The sequence below is a fragment of the Schistocerca americana genome, chromosome 5 (assembly GCF_021461395.2).
Source record: "Schistocerca americana isolate TAMUIC-IGC-003095 chromosome 5, iqSchAmer2.1, whole genome shotgun sequence".
NCBI classification, from domain to species: domain Eukaryota; kingdom Metazoa; phylum Arthropoda; class Insecta; order Orthoptera; family Acrididae; genus Schistocerca; species Schistocerca americana.
In genome coordinates, this window is record NC_060123.1 from 359,212,657 (window position 1) to 359,238,716 (window position 26,060).

A 26,060-nucleotide genomic window follows, 5' to 3' on the forward strand; every position below is an offset into this window, starting at 1 on the left:
TTTCATTGTCACTAAAATTATTATAAGAACTGTGATACAGGAACAGTTATAAAATCTTTAATGTCAACAAATTAGTACTGACTGATGGAAGTCATCTGTAATGTATCATCATACACTGCCTTCATTTTATTTTGTCTGCCAGTTACTTGTTTAACAGTTTAGCTGTTGATATGAACTGCAAAATTAATGATTTGAGACATTTTTGGTATGGTTTAAGTGCTAAAAATTCACATGTGTGCATTGTGAACTTCGTGCTGTGCAGTGCTATGTTCTTTTGCCATAGTTGCATCTGCTTATTTGCCAACTTGCATGTTAGGAAAACTGCTGCTATATGTGGTTCTTCTTGCAGCAAAATGGAGGCACTGTAACATTTCTTTTAAAAAAGTGCACCTTAGCAGCTGAAATTTTGATGGTGCATATCTTTTGATGTATTCTTCCTTTGTGAAACATTTTTGGGTAGGTTTTGACATGTCAGATTGGACCATTACCTCATTAGTTTCTTTGCTAGAAGTCTGCTGCACCATACTGTGACCCATAACTGGATGAGGCTCTTCCCCTCCTACTTCAGGTAACAGTTCAGACTTACTGCATACTGTAAGTGAATATGTAATTGAAGAAGTTGAAGAACTGTTCCCCTTATGCCCATAACTTGTTACCTTTAACAAGCGGCCATCATCCTCCATTTAACCTGTCTAGTTAAAATTTCATGTAAACTGATTTAGCCTAATGGGCACAAATCTTTGCTTCTTGTTCAGACATTGTCTTGTTTTATGCAAGACCTACAATTCCATGGGATAGCCATGTTGAGATCCCCCTTGAGATCCCCACTGAAATCTCCCCAATGGAACTTCGCATTTTTTTGCTTTCTTCTTCTTCTTCTTCTTCTTCTTCTTCTTCTTCTTCCTCCTCTTCCTTGCCTGTTCCTGTATTCTCCACAAGGCCGGTGCTGTTATACAGATTATGGCAATGTTAGTGACAGATGGTGACTGAATGCCCTTCCTGATATCACTACTCCCCCAGAGGTGGAATCTGTGTACTCAATCATTCTGCCTCTAGAGGAAATCTCATGTGCAAGAGTCAGAATATTCTCTAAATATTAGCACAGTGTGTGTCTGAGTTCATCCCCCTTGAGATCCCCACTGAAATCTCCCCAATGGAACTTCGCATTTTTTTGCTTTCTTCTTCTTCTTCTTCTTCTTCCTCCTCTTCCTCCTCTTCCTTGCCTGTTCCTGTATTCTCCACAAGGCCGGTGCTGTTATACAGATTTTGGCAATGTTAGTGACAGATGGTGACCGAATGCCCTTCCTGATATCACTACTCCCCCAGAGGTGGAATCTACAGCAATATTGATCCAACACTTAAAAATAGAACTAAATAACTTAACACGAATTTTTGTTATTTATGGGTGGCAAAAATTTGGCATACAGGTTAATGTCTCAGGTGCATGATGTAACATAAAAAGGCAGTTATTCCCATTTAATGCATGAACTAAGCACTCAACTAACCACAGTACATCTTAAGTAACTTATTCACAATAAAATGTAACTCTTAACCATCACAGATCATGGTTGTTACGTGATATTTGACAGCGTTTACTAAGAGCAAAATGTGGCATACTATGTGTGATGCGATTTTATGCGATAATTTAAATACAAAATCTCAGGTCAAAAAACCATCACTTGCCCATATAAATGAAATACAATAGAATGAGATTACTTATTAAAGATGTTTTAAAAAATCACTTAGCCATTAGAAAATGACTGCATGACTAACACTGATGCAGCTACTGAGGGGCACCTGTGCTGCCAACCAGCAGATAGCTAGTTTGAGAATGTTTAGGATAATGAGAAGGAGTAGAATCTGACCATCAGGAGTTTAGACCATGAAGATGTCATCTATGAATTTGAAGACAGATGTGTTAAAGTATCGGGTTACTAGGAGGATTCGTGTATTTATTTATACTATTGCAAGTTCCATTAATACCAATACCATTATAGTCATTTTGACATGGGAATAGTAAGTGTTGTTTTCTATTTACAGTCTTGATTTTTAAAAATTTTTAAAAATTTACGGTAATTGATACATCATGTTGCAATATAGTAAATTAATGGTAGTACTTATGAGCTAATGTTACACGATAATACATTAAAATAAATAGTGTGCATAATGCAATAAGACATCAGAATCAATATTTTCATATACAAGAATATTTTGAAAAGGATAGATTGGTGCTCACAGTAAAGATGATATGTTGAGTTGCAGACAGGCACAGTGAAAAGACAGTTATAGGGTTAGCCAAAGCCTTCTTCAAAAAAGAAAAAAAAGAAAACACACACACACAGCTCATGCACACGTGACTATTACCTCCCCACTTTTGGAGCTCTAAAACATCTTACCAAGAGTAGTGCAAGCATGTGCAGTTTACTGTAGTATAGGTTGTGTACAAATAAATATTTACAGCAAGAAATGTATACTGCATGAACAGGACACAAAATTGAATACCACTGAAGATGCCTAACATAACTAAGTGAAACATGTCTGGCATTCAAGAATAAATTTTACTTGCAAAAGATTGGAGTTTTCTTAATGGTAAAACACAATTGAAGTTAGCAATGGAGGAAAATGGATGCAATTATTAATGATAGTATTGCTTGTACTGAGATAGCTTGAAAACTGATGAGACCTCGTTCAACAGTTCCACCTCTAAAGCTTCAAAGAAACTGGGAATCAGAAAACTGTCAAGCAATGTGTTATTGTGCAATGCCTGTGTTTGTAGGAGGAAGAGTAATGAAGGAAATGTTTGAGATAAGAAACTGGATACTAAGTTAGTAGTTACATGTTACATAGTCCATATACACAATTTATTACAGACTACATCAATTTGCAGAGTATTAACATAACCAATATTTGAATATAGTTTCATGCTAACACTTGCATATTAGTCCACAAAGTATAATTAAACAGCAGAAATAAATATGTTATGTATGAGGTAAACATAGGTACAAATTTCTGAATAAAAAATCTTGTACAAAATATGAGGAGTTACCCAGAAGAATCTTTTCTTACTTACTTTCATATTAAATTTCCTTTCTTTTAGGCATTTAGTGAAATTGAGTAAGTGACCAAAGATTTTGGTAGCTGCATTATTAACCCCTATATCACCTAAATTCTATTTTAATTAAGAGGAAGAAGGTATTTTTTCTAGTACTGTAATTATAGATTCATTATTTCTTTTGGACTCTAATTTTTTTTGTTTAATATAGTGTGTTTTGATCTCAGTAGTTAATGACAGATTAAAGTCATATGCTTCACAGATATTTGAAACCATACCAGTGACATTGTTTATCAAAATTGGGAACATGCCTAATTCACTGACACTTTTGCAAAACCCAAACTCCATAAAAGAAGTGTAATTTATTCAGGATACACTTCCTTCTAATGATCTAACCTATAAGTTTATAGTTAAGCATAACTGAGTACACCTTTTTTCTGAGTAATGTATTTCAGTAGGTATTTTGATATTGTTAACTGCCACAAATTTTTTTGCAACTTTTATCCTTTTTTTAAAAACTTTTTTAAACTAAAGTTATAATGAAACCATCTTACATTTTCTGTAGGGTAAACTAAATGATATGAGTTGTTGGAAATGGAACATAGATTAAATCAGAAGTTGAAGAGAATCTGAAAGATAGAAGTAATTCATTGTAAATTACTAAATGATGAGAATTAAATATTGGGAGACCACATTTTAGATTAAACATCTGTTCTTACATTGTGTACAGCTTGTGAGCTACTTCATTGTTTAATGAATATTATTCCTTATTTCAGTGTTAATCTTGATTTTAATTGTGTATAATGCCATATGCAAAGAAGACACACAAAAGAAAAAAGAGGAAGATTGTGTTGGAGAAAACATCATAAAATATGATGATGAAGGTGGTGGGAAGGATTCTATGATGGAATCAGATGTGACAAATGTGCAACTGGATAGTAAAAAATCAATGGATGCATCAACAGAGACATTATCCAGTGAGTACATTTTGTTACCATTTAATTCTGGAATTACACAGAAGATTCAAAACTTTTGATTACAACAGAGCATTTGCATAAAGGTGCATAAAAACCTGTTCTCTTGAGAGTAAAGATTATGAAGTGACAGATTGTCTGTTATTAAAGTTCCAAAATGAGGTTCTATTCCACATAAGGTAAGGTGACAACAACTAATTTGTCTGACAGTTGTAAAAGGGAATAATAAACATATTTCACTTTACTCGATTTCTTTCATTTTTTTGATGGTAGAAAATACTTTATCCCTTTTTGAGTCACAAAAAGCTAAACAAATATGATGGGTAGGTGCTAGTAACATTTCTGACTGAAGATAAGTAAATATTTACTGGATGTTGAAACTAAAAAATTGGTGCAGTCATGACAAGACAGAAATTTTTAAGTTTTTAATTTTCAGAATTCCCTAAAATCCTTTCACCAAAAATGGAGAAAAGATAGAGCAAATTCGCAGGAACAAGAGGGAAGGGATGTTAAGCCCTTTTTCAGGAGAGACAGTTGCAGACATCAGGTCACTGCCTTGTAGTCACCAGAGCTCAGTTATTTTATGTCAGTGTCTCACGATTAAGCATACATATTACTGACCACAGTTAAAAATTGGCCTTGTTTTCTTGAGAGCCTATGTACTGACTGTCCTTACTGTGCAACATTCTTCAGACTCTGATCTTAGGCTTCGCTTCTCTCAGCTCAGGTGTCATGGAAGCAAAATCTTTCCCATTCTGTAAAAGTGAGAGCATTTCTCTCACTGTATATTTACATCTGCTGGGTAGTGTTATTTGTTGTATACTCTAGTAACAGTCAGTGCAATGGCCCGGCAGGGCTGGTTCTAGTAAGCATTGACCAGTGGACATGGGATGGGAATTTCCATGACTGGCACATACAGACTTGAATGAGGCAGTCAGAGAAGGAACATTGTCGACTACAATAAACAAAATATGAGAAAGAGTTTGCGTTTCCAGGGATAATATGTTACAGACTTCAATCAAGATACAATAAAACCAAATACACCATAAAAATCACAATTCAGATCAGATTCTTTATTAGCCATTGACCACACATAGCGAAATGGGCTTTACGTTGATATACAATAGCAATCTCTATATTAATTACTGTTCACACTGCATGTACAAACAATTTATCTTATACTAACCTGTTGTAAGGAATTGTAATTCTGATCCTAAAACTCATTTTCTACCCTACTACTATTCAGCAATTCTTTCAAACTGTAGAATGGATTGTTTATTAACCATGTATAAAACTTACTTTTAAAATTATTGAAAGAAGCATTCATTGCAGAATGTGGCAATTTATTAAAAACTGTTATTTCAGACAGTTCACTTTGTGAGAGTTGCCTGTTTTTGTCAGCCTGTGTCTAGGAATGTCACTATTAATCTTATTTCTAATGTCATGACAACATTTGTTCTCTCTTGTGTCAGCCTCTGCTATGGTTTTTTTTCCATATATATCAATGATACATAGACATAAAGATTTATCACAGACATCAGTGTTCCCTTGGACCATCCTTACACATTATTCTTAGCACCTTCTTTCCCTCAGTAATACATCACTAACATGACATGAGTGACCCCATAACAACAGCCCATAGGATATGTGAAACTGAAAAAGTCTGTAGTAAGCTTTCATGAGATATTTATTTCTCACTATATCAGATAGTATCCATATGAGAGAGGACACCCTTGATATCTTTCTGCAGACATAATTAATAGGGGTTTGCCACTTTAGTTTGAAATCAGTATGTTTTCCAAGCAGTTTTACAGATTTTGCTTCTATGCCTTTATCTTGTCCCAGCAGCATGTGTTGAGTTTTCTCTGGATGCAAAGTAGTTTATTAGATGTGAACCAATTTAGTGATTTTCTCTGGATGCAGAGTAGTTTATTAGATGTGAACCAATTTAGTGATTTCTGGCATAACTGTAACCTATCTTGATCTGTGGTGAAGGTAATGTTTTTCATAGTAGTTTCTGACTGGTATGTGAAAAATTACTTCAGATATTTTGTAAAAGATTGCAACAATAGATATTTGCCTGTTGTTCTCAGGGGTATTCTTTTCCCCCTTTTTGTGTACAGGCATTGTATTAGCTTTTGAAATATTGAGCTGGTTGGAGAAAACTCGAAACTCAAGGCTTTTATTCATACTAAAAGCAAGTGGTTTGCAAATAAGGTGTATTGTCCTTTTCAATGTGTAATTAGATAGCCAGTAACAGTTCATGCTTTTTGAGTTAGAAAAATTTCAAACAGCTTTTACTGTTGCTACAAGTTCCCAGTGGAAGTCATTTACTCTAGGAAGGTGATCAGCAAGTATGTCAGTTTCTGATGTGTCTGACTGGTTAATTTTAGGTCTTAATTCATTCACTATAGTAATAAAGTATCTACTGAGCTCTTCTGGCTCAAGCAGAATGTTTTAATTTGGGTAGAAGTGGATTCTTGTGTTATAATATCCCAAGCACCTTTATATTTCTCAGAGCTGCTTCTGTGTAATTTCTTCTATGTAATTTTCATAGGCAAATTGTTTGGCAAGTTGAAGGTCAGCTTTATAATGTTTTTTATGTTTCAGGCAGGCTTTATAAAAAATGTCATACTGCTCTGTGCAATGTTTGCAATTATTTGTACACATCTTGTACAGTGAAAGCATTTTTTCCCAGATACTAGCAAGGTCATATAGGTTTAGAACTGTTTCTTTTCTTTTTCATTTTTTGTTTGGTTCAGACTGTTTCTTTTCAGTGGTGAACAAGAGTACCATAAATCAATGTATGTCTTCAAGAAATTATTGCAGAGAGTTTCAGCAATTAATTTATTTGCATCATATTCATAAACAAAGTCTCAATTTGTGTTTCTAAGGCAGTCTGTGAATAACTTAAAACATTCCTCTTTCTGACCTCTAACCCGTGGCAAGCTTGGCAGTCGTTATCTGACTGTGCATGGTGGTGTGTGAAGAGTAGTGGATCATGATTTGCAAAACATTCATATGCTATGATAACACTGTTTACGTCTCTTGAAAAATTAACTATCATATTGTCAGAACAGGCATTTCCACATGTTGGGCTATTGCTATTACAAATAAATTTAATGATCTAAGCAAGTTTAAAAATGTTTTTGAGTTGACTCACTTGAGCCAGACAACTCTATGTTGGAATCACCATATATAGCAACATGAGTTTTGAGTTTAAAAATTTTTCTCAACATTTGTTCAAATTTCTCAAACATTAAATTAACATCATCATTTGGATATCTGTACAAATTGGATTATTATGATATTCTGTTCGATCAGTCTTCTACAGCTAAATTTGCCATTTAATTCATTGGAGTATGATCTTATATCTATTTTTAAAAAAATTATGTATTGTCTCACAAATGTTGCAATCTGCCCCCCACACCCCCTTTTTTCCCTATTTCTGCTCATTATAGTGTGCTGCCAGTGTGTGCTCATAGGGTATGAAAAAACTACTTGATTTTTCTGTAAGCCAATGTTATGAGACTCACAATACACATTTTTTTAGCTTACAAAAATGTTCCAACTCTAATAATTTATTCCTATTGAAATGATCTCATTGCAGCTTTAAGCATGGTTATATGATAAATATTAAGAACATTACAATTGCTTTTAATTGTGGTTATTTTGCTGGACAGTAAAAATTAACAACAATTAAATCATTGAAGCTTTCCCACCATATGACGTATCAAATTAAAGTTGATAATGTCAACACCACTATTGACCAGAATGAGACTTTCACTCTGCAGTGGAGTGTGCGCTAATATGTAACTTCCTGGCAGATTAAAACTGTGTGCCCAACCGAGACTTGAACTCGGGACCTTTGCCTTTCGCGGGCAAGTGCTCTACCATCTGAGCTACCGAAGCACGACTCATGCCCGGTCCTCACAGCTTTACTTCTGCCAGTATCTCATCTCCTACCTTCCAAACTTTACAGAAGCTCTCCTGCGAACCTTGCAGTACTAGCACTCCTGAAACAAAGGATACTGCGGAGACATGGCTTAGCCACAGCCTAGGTGATGTTTCTAGAATGAGATTTTCACTCTGCAGCGGAGCGTGTGCTGATATGAAACTTCCTGGCAGATTAAAACTGTGTGCCAGGATACCTTTCTTTCAGGAGTGCTAGTTCTGCAAGGTTCGCAGGAGAGCTTCTGTAAAATTTGGAAGGTAGGAGATGAGATACTGGCAGAAGTAAAGCTGTGAGGACCGGGCATGAGTCATGCTTCAGTAGCTCAGATGGTAGAGCACTTGCCCGTGAAAGGCAAAGGTCCCGAGTTCGAGTCTTGGTCGGGCACACAGTTTTAATCTGCCAGGAAGTTTCATATCAGCACACACTCCGCTGCAGAGTGAAAAGCTCATTCTGGAAACATCCCCCAGGCTGTGGCTAAGCCATGTCTCCGCAGTATCCTTTCTTTCAGGAGTGCTAGTTCTGCAAGGTTCGCAGGAGAGCTTCTGTAAAGTTTGGAAGGTAAGAGACGAGATACTGGCAGAAGTAAAGCTGTGAGGACCGGGTGTGAGTCATGCTTCAGTAGCTCAGATGGTAGAGCACTTGCCCGCGAAAGGCAAAGGTCTCGAGTTTGAGTCTCGGTCAGGCACACAGTTTTAATCTGCCAGGAAGTGTCACCACTATTGACCTTATAAATTATTGAAGCTTTCCCACCATATGATGCATCAAATTAAAGCTGACTGTGTCAACACCACTACTGACCTTATGTCAAATCCTGCATTTATATTTTAAATTACTAATGATTTTATAAAAAATTATATATGAAAATATGCTACAGCCATAATCATCCACAAGCTACATGGGTTATGAAGACAGCTTGAGTTATTTAGTTTCTCACTGTACCATCCTAGTTAATGGCTTCATAGAATTAAGTATTAGTTATACTTTATGGGGTTAAGTAAGTAAATGTCCATTGAGGAAAGTTATATTAAATCACTGTAGAAGTGCAAATAATAAAAAGTAAAACACAATACCTACAGGACAAAAGAATACTCTTTGTTTGAGATGGCCTCAGGCATTTTTTAATTTTGACGTAATTCTTTCATATTGTAAAACAAGGTGTAAACATGTTTATGAAATATGTTGATAACTTATGTAGTAGTATATAGTTTGTGTAATTTTAGGTTGCAAAATGACTGTAATAATTGTGGATTTATTCTAATAATGTGTACGTATGTGAAAATAGTCTTTGTTTTGAATGATGGTCATTCTTTGAGTAATTAACATGGATTCAGTAATGCATGGTGTCACAAAAGGTATTTAAGGGGAAGCAGCAGTGTGACAGCTGTCTTTTGTTGTTGGGGGCTGCATCTGTGGGTTTGGTTAGTGGTACCTAAAAGTGTCTAGGTGTCAAGGCAGCAGCGCTATATAAATGCTTTAAATTTGTTCCAGTTCCAATCATTGGACTTAAAATGATTTTGAAGAGTGCAGACTCATATGTCTGCTTTTCATTAGACTTGTATTACAATGAAAATAATCAGTTATTGATAATATAATGTAAATGGGAAGAAAAAAAAAATCTACACCCCAAGCGGTGGCAGGGGAACATGCACACAAAAGGATTTAACATTTACAAGCTTTCAGAGCCAGTGGCTCCTTCTTCTGGTAGAACCCTTCAACTCTTCTGCTAGAAGAAGGAGCCACCGGCTCTGAAAATTTGTACACATTAAATCCTTTTCTGTGTTCCCCTGCCACTGCTTGGTGAGTAGAGTTTTTATCTATCCATTTACATTATTTCATTAGACCTGAGTAATTTTGGCTGATCACAGGCGCATAGTTTAACTTTTCAATGAACTTACAAAATTTAATAGTGGTTTCAGAGACTGAGTTTCAGTGCCCGTAATAACCTCAACTTTATTTGTGGAACTTGAGGCAGCTGAGAACCTTAAAACTGTTTTGTGACAGTTAATCTTGAGACTTACATGTGATGGACTTCTTTGCTTGTTTTTGCAGCTGTTTTTAGGATAATGAACTTTAGTCTTATGTTATGATTAGCAGCAAGAGACTGTACTATCAGATGACAAGCATCTACTTTCAAATTTTGTAATTAAAAGTCTGCTCTTTAGTTAATGCATGGGCTTAAGAGTGCTGGTGTACAGTTGCCCTCTTGCATTTTTTTATTATTTTTATTTTTTTCTAAATATGTATGTTGTTGTGATCTGTCCTGTACATCAAGTGGTGTGCTTTAATTATATGTATATGTGCAGTTCATTAAACTGTACGATTTGTTTGCACATATACGCATAGTAACACACCAAATGACACTGCACACACTAAAGTGACAACACAAATTATCACAGGCAAATTACACAGTCTTTTGTTGTTGCGGAAATATTTTTTTGAGGGATTAATGCCTGCAATATGAAACATGTAAAGAGCGGTGTGAAGCACTGTACTGTCTTGTCTGTTAACAAAATATCTCAGGCTATTTTTGCATTGCAATTTCATTGAAATTAATTCTGCTTTAATGTCATGGATTCACGTAGAGAAATATTATTGTGTAGTGTATTGATCATTGATCATTTCAGAGTAAATTGATTTCTGTGAATTTACGTACCTGAAATAAAAGATAACCATTATGCAGCCGCCACATGAACTTAATGAAAACCGCTATTAATCTTTGCAGATAAACTAAAATGACACTGAAGTTAAGTAGTATAATAAAAATGCAAACTTTGTAAGCTATTGCTGTAGCTTTAAGCCATTTAATATTGGCAATCTTCAAATAATACGTTGCGCTGTGCAAACGGCCAGCAACAACCATTCGTAAGCTCACATACATTCTGAAAAATAAGTTATTAGTTTCCTATCATGTATAGATGCTAAAGAAACATAAATAAAGGTTTTAAGAGCAAATAAACACATATATTTAACCAGAATGCAATGTAAGTACACTTACAATGTCTTTCACATCTATCCTCATCCAAGATCAAGGCCAGAGTTTTACAGATATTAATATTTTTAATATGGGACAAAGAAGAATGTACATAATAATTTTATATTATTTTGAATTACAATTACAGTGAATGATAAAGGATTTTCTGTACATTTTTTGTAAGTCTTTCAAGACTCATAAAACTCTCAATTCATTCCACATTTGGAATTCCCTATGAATAAATATTGTCCTCCCTAGGCAACCAGTACATCCTACATCACTGAAGTGAGCTGAGCTTTAGTTTAGTTGTGCATTGCCCCCAGCAATAGCATATTTTAAATCTTGCTGTGCACTCATATTGCTCTGAAAGCTGTGTAAGTCAGTGGTAGTAACAAGTGAAGAAAATGTGTTGAAGTAATAAACTGTTCTTAAGTTTACTTGTTATTGATAATTGAAATAAACTTTTCTCAACTTTCATTAATATTACTGAACTTGAAATGTAAATTTGGCTTTTCAAAGTTTTGTGTTACATTATTTTTCAGAGTATCCTTTAGATACTGAGCCACATGTTCCCCCATCCATTGAAGACCCTAGTTACAGCAATAGTCAAATGGCCTCAGTGGATGATCTCCACAATTTTATTCATGAAGGAAGTGGCAGTGTCGCTGGGTCATTGTCATCACTGGCATCAGGTTAGTTGTTGAGCATTCCAACAGTTATCCCTCTTGTTCCATTTTCCTAACTGTGTTTATGAAGTAATCTTGATATGTGAAAGAAAACACAACCCCTTAATGATTTTATTTATTATCTAGTCAACAGAAGTAGGGAATGACTAAGTAAAAAATGTCAAACATTTTATTTTCATCATCATTGTATTTGTTCATTAAATTAGAACAGCCATGATATTTCTGTTTGAATATGTTAGATATTCATTTCATATTGCTGGAGGCACACTTGATTTTTTTGTCTCTAAAAACTACCTGTGAAACAGGAAGCCTGTAATACATGTTTTACATTTGAGGATAATGTGATGTCACTTCCAAAATGTATTGTTTACTCAGAGAGATGTACAATTTACTTCACAGTCACAAGTAGATGGACAGAATATTCAGAATTCCCTGTGACTAATTGTAATCATAATAGGTTACAGAGTGCACTATGATCAAAATGTACAGTATAATGTTATTGTTTATGAACTAACAACCTTTGAAGGAACACTTGTGGAAACAAAGAGACAGAAAAGTTAAGATTTGAGGTGCAAGGACAGCTGTAGAAAACATTGTTCCCACACAGTATTTTGTATATTTGGAGCACTCTTTGATGAAAAGAATACTGTGTACAGAACTCATGATATGTGAGTTCGTGTTCAGAGCATGATGAGAGAGAGCAGATGGTGATAGGTACTGCACTATTGTCCATGTATTTTCAGTTTAGTGTGCAGTGGGATTTTTATATTAGTGCCATTGGAACAGCATGTGAGTGGCTAAGGTACTCCCAAGTCAAGTCAGTGGGTATGTCATGAGTTCCTGTGACGTTGCCATAGAAGACTGTAATGAAAGAGGTGTGAGATCTTTGAAGATTGATTGAACCTCACAGTTACTGCATGTAGACCAAATGGTTTTGTTTGTATTCTCATGTCTTTACATGTACAAATCATCATGTAGTGATAGTGTGAAGATGACATCTTGGGACTACGGTATGGACCTCGTACACAAAACTACTAATTTTGCTTCTTTGATTATAATGATGACTGTAGATTTACATGTCCATCAACATTGTTGTTAGCATCCTTAATAAAAAATTCCAACAAAAAATTGTAAAAACTTCCAGTTACTTTAATGTTCACCCATACAATTACACTCAACAGGGTGACACAAAGTGATACGGACAAACTTTTCGTGGTTGCAGAGGGTGCCTAGAGGAACAAACTGAGGATAGCAATCCATATTTGGAAACATTATCCAATGATTCTGTGGAATATCAAAGTTATCTGGTGCTAGACTACCCACGTGGCAGCAAACATGAGTTTTTATGTTGACATCTCTGCCACAATAATGACTGGCAGTCTTTATATCATTCTTATGCCAGGCATGGACATCTTTGACACCACCTAATGTCATGAATGCTGTCAGTTCTATTTTGGGAAGTTCCACTTGTGTTCTGCCAGAATATAAGTGCATGTTTTCTGACAACAAAAGGGTGACATAGTGGAAGGTATTTTCCCCTGTAATTTCAATGCTCTGGAACCTCACTGGCTATGTCTCTGGATGTGTATTCTTATGCTCAGTTTGTTGTTCATGATAATAACTACAAACCCTCAAAGTTTGTCAGTGAATTATACACTGAAGTGCCAAAGAAACTGGTACAGGTCTTTGTATTCAAAAACAGACTTATGTAAACAGGCAGAATATGGTGCTGCGGTCGGCAGTGCCTAATTAATACAAGAAGTGTCTTGTGCAGCTGTTAAGTCAGTTACTGCTGCTAATATGACAGGTTATCAAGACTTAAGTGATTTGAACATTGTGTTATAGTCAGCACACGAGCAATGGGACATAGCATCTCCAAGGTAGCGATAAAGGGGGGATTTTCCTGTACAACCATTTCATGTGTGCACTGAGAATATCAGGAATTCAGTACAATATCAAATCTCCGACACTGCTGCGGCCAGAAAAAGATCCTGCAAGAACAGGATCAATGACGACTGAAGAGACTCATTCAGCATGACAGAAGTGCAACCCTTCTGAAGGTTGCTGCAGATTTCAATGCTGGGCCATCAACGAGTGTCAGCTCATGAACTGTTCAACAAAACATTATGGGTATGGGCTTTTGGTGCTGAAGGCCCACTTCTGTACCCTTGATGGCTGCATGACACAAAGCTTTACATCTCACCTAGGTCCACCAACACCAACATAGGACTGTTGATGACAGGAAACATGTTGCCTGGCCAGACGAGACTTGTTTCAAATTATATCGAGTGGATGGACATGTATGGGTATGGATACAACGTCATGAATCCATGGACCTTGCATGTCAGCAGGGGACTGAGCAAGCTGGTGGAGGCTCTGTAATGGTGTGATGCATGTGCAGTTGGAGTGGTATGGGGCCCCGAAACATCTAGATATGACTCTGACAGGTGACACATATGTAAGCACTCTGTCAAATCACCTGCATCCATTCATGTCCATTGTGCATGCTGACAAACTTGTGCAATCCCAGCAGGAGAATGCGACACTTGATGCATCCATAATTGCTACAGACTGGCTCCAGGAAAGAGCTTAAACACTTCCGCAGACCACCAAACTCCCCAGACATGAACATCATTGGCATATCTGGGATGCCGTGCAACATGCTGTTCAGGAGAGATCTCCACCTCCTCATACTCTTACGGATTTATGGACAGCCCTGCAGGATTCATTATGTCAATTCCCTCCAGCACTACTTGATACATTAGTTGAGTCCATACCATGTCTTGTTGTGGCACTTCTTCATGCTCGCAGGGGTCCTGCATAATATTAGGCAGGTGTACCAGTTTCTTTCACTCTTCAGTGTATATACAGGGTGATTATAATTAAAGTTAAACTTTTAAATCGCTGTATAAATAACACCATCGGTCAGAATGACATCAAATTGCAACTGAATATTATCAGAGAAGGGGGATAATGTATAGCAGAAGAAAAACAAATAGTTGCAAAATGTAGCAATAGATGGCGCTGTAAGCATCATAATTTAATAGTGCTCAGTTACAAATGACAAATCAATCATAAAACAATGCCTAAGGTGTACGTTTGATGTTAAACAAACTGTACTACTCATTGTGCATGGGTGTACAGGTGTAATACTGTTAGTTACATAAGCCCACCCATCACGGGAAGGTCACATCACGTTGGATGGGGAAAATCGGTTTTTGATTGTCCTGAGGTCAAAAACTACATAAAAAGCATCTCTCACATCGGTTTTTAATTGTCCTGAGGCCAAAAACCGCTAAAAAGCATCAATCACATTAGTTTGAATTATCCTGATGACAAAAACCGCATAAAAAGCGTGAGTCACATCGGTTTTTAGTTGTCTTGAGCCCAAAAATCGCATAAAAAGCATCAACCAAAATCAAATCGGATTATTAATTTCCATGTGACTGGTGTAAAACATGTTCAATATGCTGTCTGCTGTGGCCACCCACTTCGAACATCAAAGCGCTTACTGCATCGCCATCCCACTTCACATCCAGCCAACACAGGATGCCTGCATCATAGGGCATATATTAACCAGGAAAACCTACATTGTCTGTGTTGTCAAAGCAAATACTTACCAGCGACCACAACACAACACACCACCAGGTCTCCATCAATGGCTGCCAGGGACCGCTACCCATTCATGGAGCCTGCAGAACAGCTTCACCAGACGTTGCAGCTAGCCCAGAAACTACATTGATATTGCAGTCATATGATTGCAAATAGTTCCCACAGATACATCCACCAACGGGATTTATGAGGTGGCACCTTGCTGGCAAAAGGCAGTTCAACACACCACTTGGAAGGATACAGAGCTGCCAACCCAGCAGCCATGGCCAGATGCCTCTTCTAGCTGGCTGATCTCTTGTGGATGGACTTGGTATAGTCAACAAACCTCTTGACATTGTAGAATTGTTAATTGTGTTCACTCCTTGTGAAGAGTCAGGTCTTTCTATTACTATTATTGTTTGTTATTGTGTATTTGTGTCGATCTGAAGTTGGTATTGAGTTGGTTGTACTTTAGGAGATTGTATTATTGTTTTGTTTTGGTGATTCCAGTAAATTGTTTTTGGACTTCTGTTTTCCACATTTCTATTCTGCTAGTACAGATATTTCACTGCCCAAAATTGATTGAAGTGTTTCCGGGGTCACATTCAGAATGTGTTGCACAATGCATGCCTTCAATGCAGCTAAGTTTACAATCAGAACACTGAACACAACAGCTTTCAGATAGCCTCACAGCCAGAAGTCACACAGATTAAGATCAAGTGATGGGGACAGCCAGGCTGTAGGGAAATGGTGGCTGATAATTCTAGCATTTCTCAAATGGCACTTCAGTGGCTACTTAACTGGATTTGCAGTGTGCAGAGGTGTGCCATCTTGCATAAAAATGATCCCATCCACACATGCACTCTGTTGGAGAGCTGGAATGACATGGTTGTGCAAAAGACACTCATAGCACTTACCAGTGATAGTACAGGTAACAGGACTGGAAGCACCTGACTCTTCGAAAAAATATGGCCCTATGATAAATGATGCCATAAACACACACCACACAGTGACCTTTTCAGGATGAAGTGGTACTGGTTATTTGTGTGTGGATTTTCCATTGCCCATATTCGACAATTCTGTTTATTGACATATTCTGTCAGATGGAAGTGGGCTTTGTCTGTCCACATAATCTTCCACGGCAGATAGTTGTCTGCTTCCATGCAAGCAAGAAATTCTAAAAGCAAGGTCTCTCTTGCTGGCAGGTCGTGCACATGGGTAATATTGAATGGATAGCAAAGAAGGATGTTTCATAGGATTTTATGCACCATTATCATAGGTATGTCCAATGTTCGGGCAATTTTCCATGCACTACACATTTGCGCACCACTACTCATCTCCTCCTGCATTGCTGTGGCCACTGCTTCCACTGACATTGAATCAATTCATTTGCTCCCTCTACCAGGTTGCACACTAAAAGAACCTGTCTTTTCGAGTTTCTGAATCATTTTCTCCAGACCTTGACCACCTTTTTTTAAACCCTTCAGCATCTGGAACTTCTGCAGAGCGACGTGTGCACAGTCATCACTTTTGTATAATGTAGTTTTACAAGCAGAGCATGATCCAGCATTGAGACAATCATGGCGAACTTCGTGGATGTGAAAGGAGGAAAAGCTGTGTACCCAGCGTGTTTATACCAACTTCTATGGGTCTTACGCATGACAGGCATTTTCACTTACATATTATGACACATACAGAGCCATCTATTGATCAATTTTGACACTATTTTTTCTCTTCTGCCATACATTTTCCCCCTTCTCCGATAATATTCATTGCAATTTGACATCATTCTGACTAGTGGTCTAATTTCTACATCATTTTGAAAGTTTAATTTAAATTATGACCACCCTGTACATACCATATATCTATGTTCCAGTGTGATCTGGAACAGGTAGAGAAATTTGAATGAAAATTGGTATTCTTATTGCTACTGCTACTGCTGTTGTGGTCATCAGTCCAAAGACTGGTTTGAAGCAGCCCTCCTTACTAGGGTGTCTTGTGGAAAACAGTTTATTTCTGGAAAACTACATCCATTTCAATCTTCTACTGTACTCAGACATTGGCCTCCCTATATAGCTGTTACTACCTACAGTTACCACCACTATTAAATCAACAGTTCCCTACGTCTCCAACTGTGTCTTATCAACCTATCCCTTCCCTTGTCAGTTTGTGCAGTAAAGTGCTTTTCTCCCCTGTTTGATTCAGTAACTTTTCATTAGTTATGTAACATATCTATCTAATATTCATCATTCTTCTGGGGAAATTTGGAAAGTTTGCTCAGTGTACAAATTGAATAACACGATGGATACGGTACAACTCTGTTTCATTCCCTTCTTTGCTATTGCATTCTATTTATTCAATTCTTAGAACTGAAATTTGGCTTTTGTGCAAGTAAAAATTTTTCTCCCTGTGTTTTATCCCTGATAAAAGTGTTGTATTTCACAACTATGACTTATGAAATTGATGGTTGGGCAGTACTCACACTTATCAGCAACTGTTTTCTTCAGTATTGGGAATATCACATTCTTTTTAGGTCTCAAGATATTTCACCCATGGATGACCCAATACCCCTTGGCTGGCTGCTGTGACCTGCTACAGACTGATGCCACAGTAACCATCATAGCTTTTCGATTTATTTAGTTATTTCCTGAAGGAGGAGAGAGGGGTTGTTTGAGGAGGGTTTTAAAGGAAAGGCAGCTCACTCAGGCTCCAAGTTAAGAGGGACCCTCCCATTGTGGCAATGTTGTTTTTGTTGTGGTCTTCAGTCCTGAGACTGGTTTGATGCAGCTCTCCATGCTACTCTATCCTGTGCAAGCTTCTTCATCTCCCAGTACCTACTGCAACCTACATCCTTCTGAATCTGCTTGGTATATTCACCTCTTGGTCTCCCTCTACAATTTTTACCCTCTATGCTGCCCTCCAATACTAAATTGGTGAGCCCTTGATGCCTCAGAACATGTCCTACCAACCGATCCCTTCTTCTAGTCAAGTTGTGCCACAAACTTCTCTTCTCCCCAATCCTATTCAACACCTCCTCATTACTTATGTGATCTACCCATCTAATCTTCAGCATTCTTCTGTAGCACCACATTTCGAAGGCTTCTATTCTCTTCTTCTCTAAACTATTTATCGTCCATGTTCACTTCCATACATGGCTACATTCCGTACAAGTACTTTCAGAAACAACATCCTGACACTTCAATCTATACTCGATGTTAACAAATTTGTCTTCTTCAGAAATGCTTTCCTTCCCTTTGCTAGTCTACATTTTATATCCTCTCTACTTCGACCATCATCAGTTATTTTGTTCCCCAAATAGCAAAACTCCTTTACTACTTTAAGTGTCTTATTTCCTAATCTAATACCCTCAGCATCACCCGACTTAATTCGACTACATTCCATTATCTTCGTTTTGCTTTTGTTGATGTTCATCTTATATCCTCCTTTCAAGACACTATCCATTCCGTTCAACTGCTCTTCCAAGTCCTTTGCTGTCTCTGACAGAATTACAATGTCATCGGCGAACCTCAAAGTTTTTATTTCTTCTCCATGGATTTTAATAACTACTCCGAATTTTTCTTTTGTTTCCTTCACTGCTTGCTCAATATACAGATTGAATAACATCGAGGAGAGGCTACAACCCTGTCTCACTCCCTTCCCAACCACTGCTTCCATTTCATGCCCCTCAACTCTTATAACTGCCATTTGGTTTCTATACAAATTGTAAATAGCCTTTCGCTCCCTGTATTTTACCCCTGCCACCTTCAGAATTTGAAAGAGAGTATTCCAGTCAACATTGTCAAAAGCTTTCTCCAAGTCTACAATAGGGGGACACAAAATTAAAGCAGGAGATATCAGTGAGAGTTAGTGGTTAAAGTTGGTATCTTTTACCTTAGTCCTCACAACAGGTAGGTTTCTCTCATCCTGGGATCTGAATGACGTGCGTTTCATTTCTGACCTTACCAAACCTATCCCTCTTTTCTGCATGAGGGAGGAGTTCAGTTCTCAAAGCCAGGATAATATTTAGTACTAAGAATTTCACCTGCTGGAGGTAAGTATTGGCCAGCCATTCAATCTTTTAATTTTATAATTTGCTCATGTGTATTTCTCTTTTGATACTTTTGCGATGGCAGTCACAGAGTGCTTTAACAGTCATGGGGTGCTTTAACACATGCTCTCCATCATTAGCTTTTACTGTCAAGGCTACATAACTACCAATGTCAGTTTCATTAAAATCCAAACTTTTATTCAGGCCGCAGTTTATACAGTTGAACTCGTGGGATTCGATATGTAAATAACACAAGGTCCAAACAAAATTATTACTTCTGATTTTAGCCCAAACCAGGAGAGTTAATGGATCACTTAAACTAGGGTGTCCATTTCAGTTTTATTAAAAAGACATAACAGTATAGAACCTGGAACAATTAAGGGGGCAAATGGGACATGAACAGTATCAACAAAATTTGGTGGAAATAAATGCTTACATCTGCACCATGCACTCAGATAATCCCAAATGACATTTTACAGTTTCTCCTGCATTGTCATTGTACTTTTTACTTTTATGTATGCTACCAACAAGTGAATTTTCTTTTGACATTGTCTCTTAAAAGTGAGCATGTGATTCCCAATTAAAACTTGTTTTGCCAGTGAGCAAGGTCTTCACTGTTTCAGCTTTCATTCTTCTCTCTCTCTCTCTCTCTCTCTCTCTCTCTCTCTCTCTCTCTCTCTCTCTCTCTCTCCCTCTCCCCCCCTCCCCCCCTGCCCCCCTCTCTCTCTCTCATGCTCTTCCTTTTCTTCTTCTTCTTCTCCCCTTCATCTGAGCACAAACTGTTCGCTAAGGAAACCCACATACATTTGACCCTTCTTCTTCCCCCCTTCATGTGAGCACAAACTGTTCACTAAGAAAATCCACATGTATTTGACAGTTACAGCACTGCTGGTGATAAAAGTGAACTCACATTTTAGATTGGTGTCAAATTACACTTTCATTTTGGCCTGATTGAAACAGTGACTGAACAGATTTAAAATTGTCACATATCCACAACAGTGTCTTCAGAATGTTTACGACAACAGAAATGAAAATTCTTATTACCTAAATCAACCATAAATATGACCCTACACAAACTGGTACTAACAATAGTGCAAAATATTAAGAGTAAATAAACAAATATTGTGGATCGAATTATACAAGTGACACTTCCTGGCATCTATGCTTGCGGAATGAACTGCTAGCATAAAATAGTTTACCCAAGCTGAATCACAGGACATTTTAGCATCACCAAAAAAAGCTTTTGTGATAATGGGACATTAAAGCAAGACGCTGGAGTCTCTCCGATGAAACTTGTGGGACAGCGGAACGTTTTAGAAAAAAAGGGGACTATCTCAGGAAAACCAGGACAAATGGACACCATAACTTAGATGCAAAGTGCAATAACAAACACATGTAGATGATGTGCTGGATGCTTGATCAATGTCGCCGCAACTGAATTCAGTGTTACTGAAGTGAAGTTAACTGGAACTGGCTCCACTGTCAGAACTGCTCTCTTAGAGTCATGTTGTCTTTTAAATACAAGTGGAGTGGATGAAAATGTGCCCCACTCACTTGTAGATATGAAACTGGCGTAGGAAAAATAGTGTGAGAATTTTATTTTCACTGGTGGTAAACTTGGCACTGCCAGTCTCCTTCAAATAAGCCCACAAACATATTGTTATTTATGCTTTTGGTATCTGCTGGGTTATGCAGCTTGGCAGATTAGATTGGATTAGATTAATACTTGTTCCATAGATCATGAATACAACACTTTGTAATGATGTGGAACGTGTCAGCTTAATAGAAGATGTCTGTACAAGATATTACATTACACAAAATATTGCATGACACTAATGTTTAAGTTGTTTTTTTTCCCTCCCTTAATTTATATCTAAAAATTCAGCCAATGAGTAGAAGGAGTTGTCATCTAGAAATTCTTTTAATTTATTTTTAAATGTTGGTTGGCTATCTGTCTGGCTTTTGATGCTGTTTGGTAGATGATCAAAGACTTTTGTGGCAGCATAATTTACCCCTTTCTGTGCCAAAGTCAGATTTAACCCTGCATAGTGAAGATCATCTTTTCTCCTGGTGTTATAGCCATGCACACTGCTATTACTTTTGAACTGGGTTGGATTATTAACAACAAATTTCATAAGTAACTGTGAGGTTACTGTGATCATCTTTTCCCCTGGTGTTATAGCCATGCACACTGCTATTACTTTTGAACTGGGTTGGATTATTAACAACAAATTTCATAAGTGAATATATATACTGTGAGGTTACTGTGAGGATCCCTAGATCCTTAAATAGATGTCTGCAGGATGACCGTGGGTGGGCTCCAGCAATTATTCTGAATACACGTTTTTGAGCAATGAATACTTTTCTACTCAACGATGAATTACCCCAGAATATGATGCCATATGAAAGCAGTGAATGAAAGTAGGTGTAGTAAGCTAATTTACTGAGATTCTTATCACCAAAATTTGCAATAACCCTAATAGCATACGTAGCTGAACTCAGACGTTTCAGCAGACCATCAATGTGTTGCTTCCAGTTTAACCTCTCATCAATGGACACACCTAAAAATTTTGAAAATTCTACCTTAGCTACAGACTTCTGTTCAAAGTCTATATTTATTACTGGAGTTGTGCCATTTACTGTATGGAACTGTATATACTGTGTTTTATCAAAATTTAAAGAGAGTCCGTTTGCTGAGAACCACTTAATAATTTTGTGAAAAACATCATTTACAATTACATGACTTAGTTCTTGGTTTTTGGATGTTCTTACTATACTTGTATCATCAGCAAAAAGAACTAACTTTGCATCTTCATCAATGTGGAATGGTAAGTCATTAATTTATATCAGGAACAGTAAAGGACCTAAGACCGAACCCTGTGGACCCCGTACTTGATAGCCCCCCAGTTTGAGGAATCAGCTGTTGTTTTAACATTACATGAACCACTTATTTCAACTTTCTGCATTCTTCCAGTTAAGTATGAATTAAACCATTTGTGCACTGCCCCCCTCAAACCATAATGATTTAGCTTATCTAAAAGAATTCCATGATTTACGCAATCAAAGGCCAGATTTGGCTGAACTGCAATAGGGCCTAAGCCCTAGGTTACAGCAGAGATATTTTACTTAATTATTTGTATGCTGTTCTTCTACTTGTAAAAATATAAATAACCTTTGCTTACAAAACTCTTATATTGAACTTACAGGTCAACCAGCATGTTCCCCTCAATTAGCAAGCTTATTCTGTGCAAAACTGGTTTAGTTTTATGTTAGATATATTTGATTTTGTATTCTGATCAATAGAAGATCGCGATAAACAAGTAGTGGGGCAACTATGAGTAATCAGTTTGTAGTGATTAATAGATGTTTAATTAAAAAATTTCATACCAAAATTTGTATGCAACAATCACTCAAGCTATTTATTCTGGTGGGTCCTATCGATGGCGACGTAACCCATGCATCTTAGGATAGTGTGCTACTAGGAGCCTTACTGGAGTTATTTAATCTCCTTTCAGTGGCTCAAAAAAGTTACCTATGGTCAGTTTGTTGTTCTTCAACAAATGTAGCCCTCCCTTGATCCTCTTATCGCAAGGTCCTTTGTCTCAAAAGGGAAGTGATAGAATGCTGTAGCGCAGTTTGTCTCATGCAGGCATCCTTGGCAATTTTATCTGAGTTCTCAATACCAAAATGTCATAGTATGCAGCAGAATGACACTTGCAGTTGGAAAAGGGAATTCAAGATTTTGTGGACTTTTAATCTACTGTGTAAATAGACTCAACAATTAGAAGAACATTTATGGAGTTAAAGGAGGTGAGGAATTTCATAGCTGATTTGTATCTGATTCTGTTCTAATCCCATTAAGATCACATATGACTTTGCATCATTAACTGAAAATTTGTTTGCTAAATTATCTTGAGTGCACTTTCAGTGAATACTGCAGAGCAGCTGATGGGGTCTCAGTGTTTGGAGTCATCTATTTAAACCTAATATAATACCTAAAATTTAATAAAATATTCATTCAGAAACATAGTGAGTTGCTCCTATATCTCAGCAGTTCTACAGCTAATTAGGTACTCTTCAGCGACCAGGATAGTGACTTAATCCACTCTCAATTGAGCATTATGTCTCTATGTCTCAGTATGTGAGAATCCCATATGGCCTCATAGCTTTGGGTTGATTTGTAAAGATGTACTCCAGTGCTAGATGAGATTCCACTTACTGTTGGTGATAAATAAAAGCCTGGCACAGCAAGGAGAGCTGTACTGGTTTACATATGGTGTCTCACCGGCCTGAGCATGTCTAGAACCGATTTCTGTCTAGGTCTGATCTCAAATAGAGCTATTGTCGGTCTGATCCCCTCATTATGAATAAAGAAAATAATTTTTTGAGTATGAAGTATTTGCTTTTCCATAAACCATGTGCCTATAATTGAGCCAGGGTTACACAAAAGACTTGTACAGGGTGTGCAAATGAGCTCTGTCAGCTTCCCTTGAGATATGGCTAAGGAACTTTATAAAATTAATGTGTCTTTTGCCCTTTGGGTTTTCGATTTCCTATGCACAGTGGTCATGTTAGCCTGTGAACTGATGGAGTCCCTACAATTTTCTAAGAAAATCTGAATCCCAAAATTTTGCTTAATCCCCGATCACTTAATAGTGATTAAACCTCTTATTGCCCTAATAATTATTCTTAGAATAATAATTATTCAAATGAATGTTCTTGATTGAATACAGTGTGACATTATTATTATTGGGGCAGTTTTTTGTCATGTTATTAGTGTTCTCAGTGTATGATATAATAAGTGCTGAAAATTGAGTTCTTATGTAATAATAAAGTGTAACAGTAGTTAATACTACTATTATTGTTGTTAGGGTTGATATGTTATTTTCTGTAAATGATCATATTACAAATCACTGTGGTAGAAATCCAAGGAAGGGAGGTAATCTCCCAACTATGTCAAGTTAAGTGGATACCAAAGAGGAACCAATCTAATGGTAAAAATGATGACAGACATGACTGATACAGTACTTGAAAAGATATTTACACTTGAAGGACTGAATGAATGTAAGACATTGTCCATGAAATTTCTCTTTGTGGAATTTTTGTAGAATGTTATGCCTCCAAATATTACTGCATTCTTTTTCTATGTCAAAGAAAACACTAGCCAGGTGTTGCATGTTAAACAGGGTGGTTGTGTGGCAAGATCAACAGATGATACAATATCTCCAGTATTTTGTGCAGTTGGTAATTGTAATTTCTTGGGTGCACATCAGATTTTAGAGGGGCAAGAGAAACATAAAAAATTCTCTTTGTGGCTGGTTTTGATTAAAAAGAATGGTCACATTCCTCTTAGCAGCTACCAAGTGTTGCAGTTTGATGTACTGAAGCTAATCACTTACATGAATAATGTCCAGATCTTAGACAGATCAAGCAGCAGGTTCCATGAGGACCTGACCTGTCTAATATGCTGTATGACTACAGATATTATGTGTTAGGAATGCAAAAGCACAACAATATTCATTCACATTAAAAGGAACACAAAAGTCAGCGCAGAACACCAAAAATATTTATGTGCAATACTGAGGAAAACAGTGAGGAGTATAAAAGTACAGCTACTCTATATGAATACTTGCTATGTAGACATACACTTATTAGGTGTAGCTGCTAAAAACCCCAATGGCGTCCACCATCACCGAATAAGTAATGTAATACACTGGGTAACAGCTGCTGAATGGTTAAACTTCTGTTCACTTACATGTTTTTCTTCTCATATGAACTATATTTCACTCAGTATTATGGTGTAAGTCTTACGAACTAGTCTATTTAAGGTGCTTCTCATTCCATTGATTGCTGTGATGTTAACAGACATATTTCTCCAATTTATGTAGCTAATCAGTTAACCTGTATTACTATCTGAAGAGTTTTCTTTAGTCAATGATTTTCTTGCACCTTTTGAATCATTGCTAAATATCTAGTAATATTTAAATGTCTTGCCAACAGTTACACTGCTGATAATGGGTCTTTTTAGCATATAGGGGACCTTTGTAACATATCATAACCAGTACAAGAGTAGTCATATCAGGTTTAAATCAGCTATGTCACATTGTATAAGTAGTTCAGGAAAAAATCTTAAAAATGTTGTTAATTTTTTACTGCAGACTTGTTTTCCTAATTTTGTTATTGTAAATGGAAAATTTACTTATCCACATAGATTAAATATGCCTCATCCACTTGAAAGGGATTTTGAGTTGAGCAGACTTCAATCTGTTAGTAGGATACTAGTGAAATTCAGTCTACAAAAGGGATTGCTTACAAATCACTTGTGTGACCCATCCTAGAATGCTGCTCATGTGTGAGACCTGTAGCAAATAGGACTAAATGGGTTATTTAACATATACTGAGAAGGACAGCATGGATAGTCACAGGTTTGTGTGACTCATGGGAGAGGGTCACAGTGATGTTGAAAGAAGTGAATTGGCAGACTTTTGAAGATAGATGAAAAACTAACTTTAGAAAGCCTGCTAGCAAATTTCAAGAGCTGCCTTAAATGATGACTAGGAATATACTAAAATCCCATATATATTATTCCCATAGGCTTCATGAGGACAAGATTACATTAATTACAGCATGCATAGAGGCATTTAAACAATCATTCTTCCTGTGTTTCATATGTGAATGGAATGGGAAAAAGTGGGGTGCATCCTCTGCTATGTACTTCACAGTGGTTCACAGAGTATAGACATAGATATAGATGAGAATTTGTGATTGTGTACAGTCTATTGT

General features: G+C 36.9%; 1 protein-coding gene across 1 annotated transcript in view; it reads left to right on the forward strand.

Moving 5' to 3' along the window:
* Positions 1-26,060, forward strand: part of LOC124616382 (neural-cadherin-like) — a 312,303-nt gene that overhangs the window by 264,448 nt on the left and 21,795 nt on the right. Inside the window, exons 21-22 of the mRNA XM_047144688.1 lie at positions 3,829-4,029; positions 11,495-11,644. Coding sequence (XP_047000644.1) covers positions 3,829-4,029; positions 11,495-11,644 — 351 coding nt within the window. The remainder of the gene's footprint in view (positions 1-3,828; positions 4,030-11,494; positions 11,645-26,060) is intronic.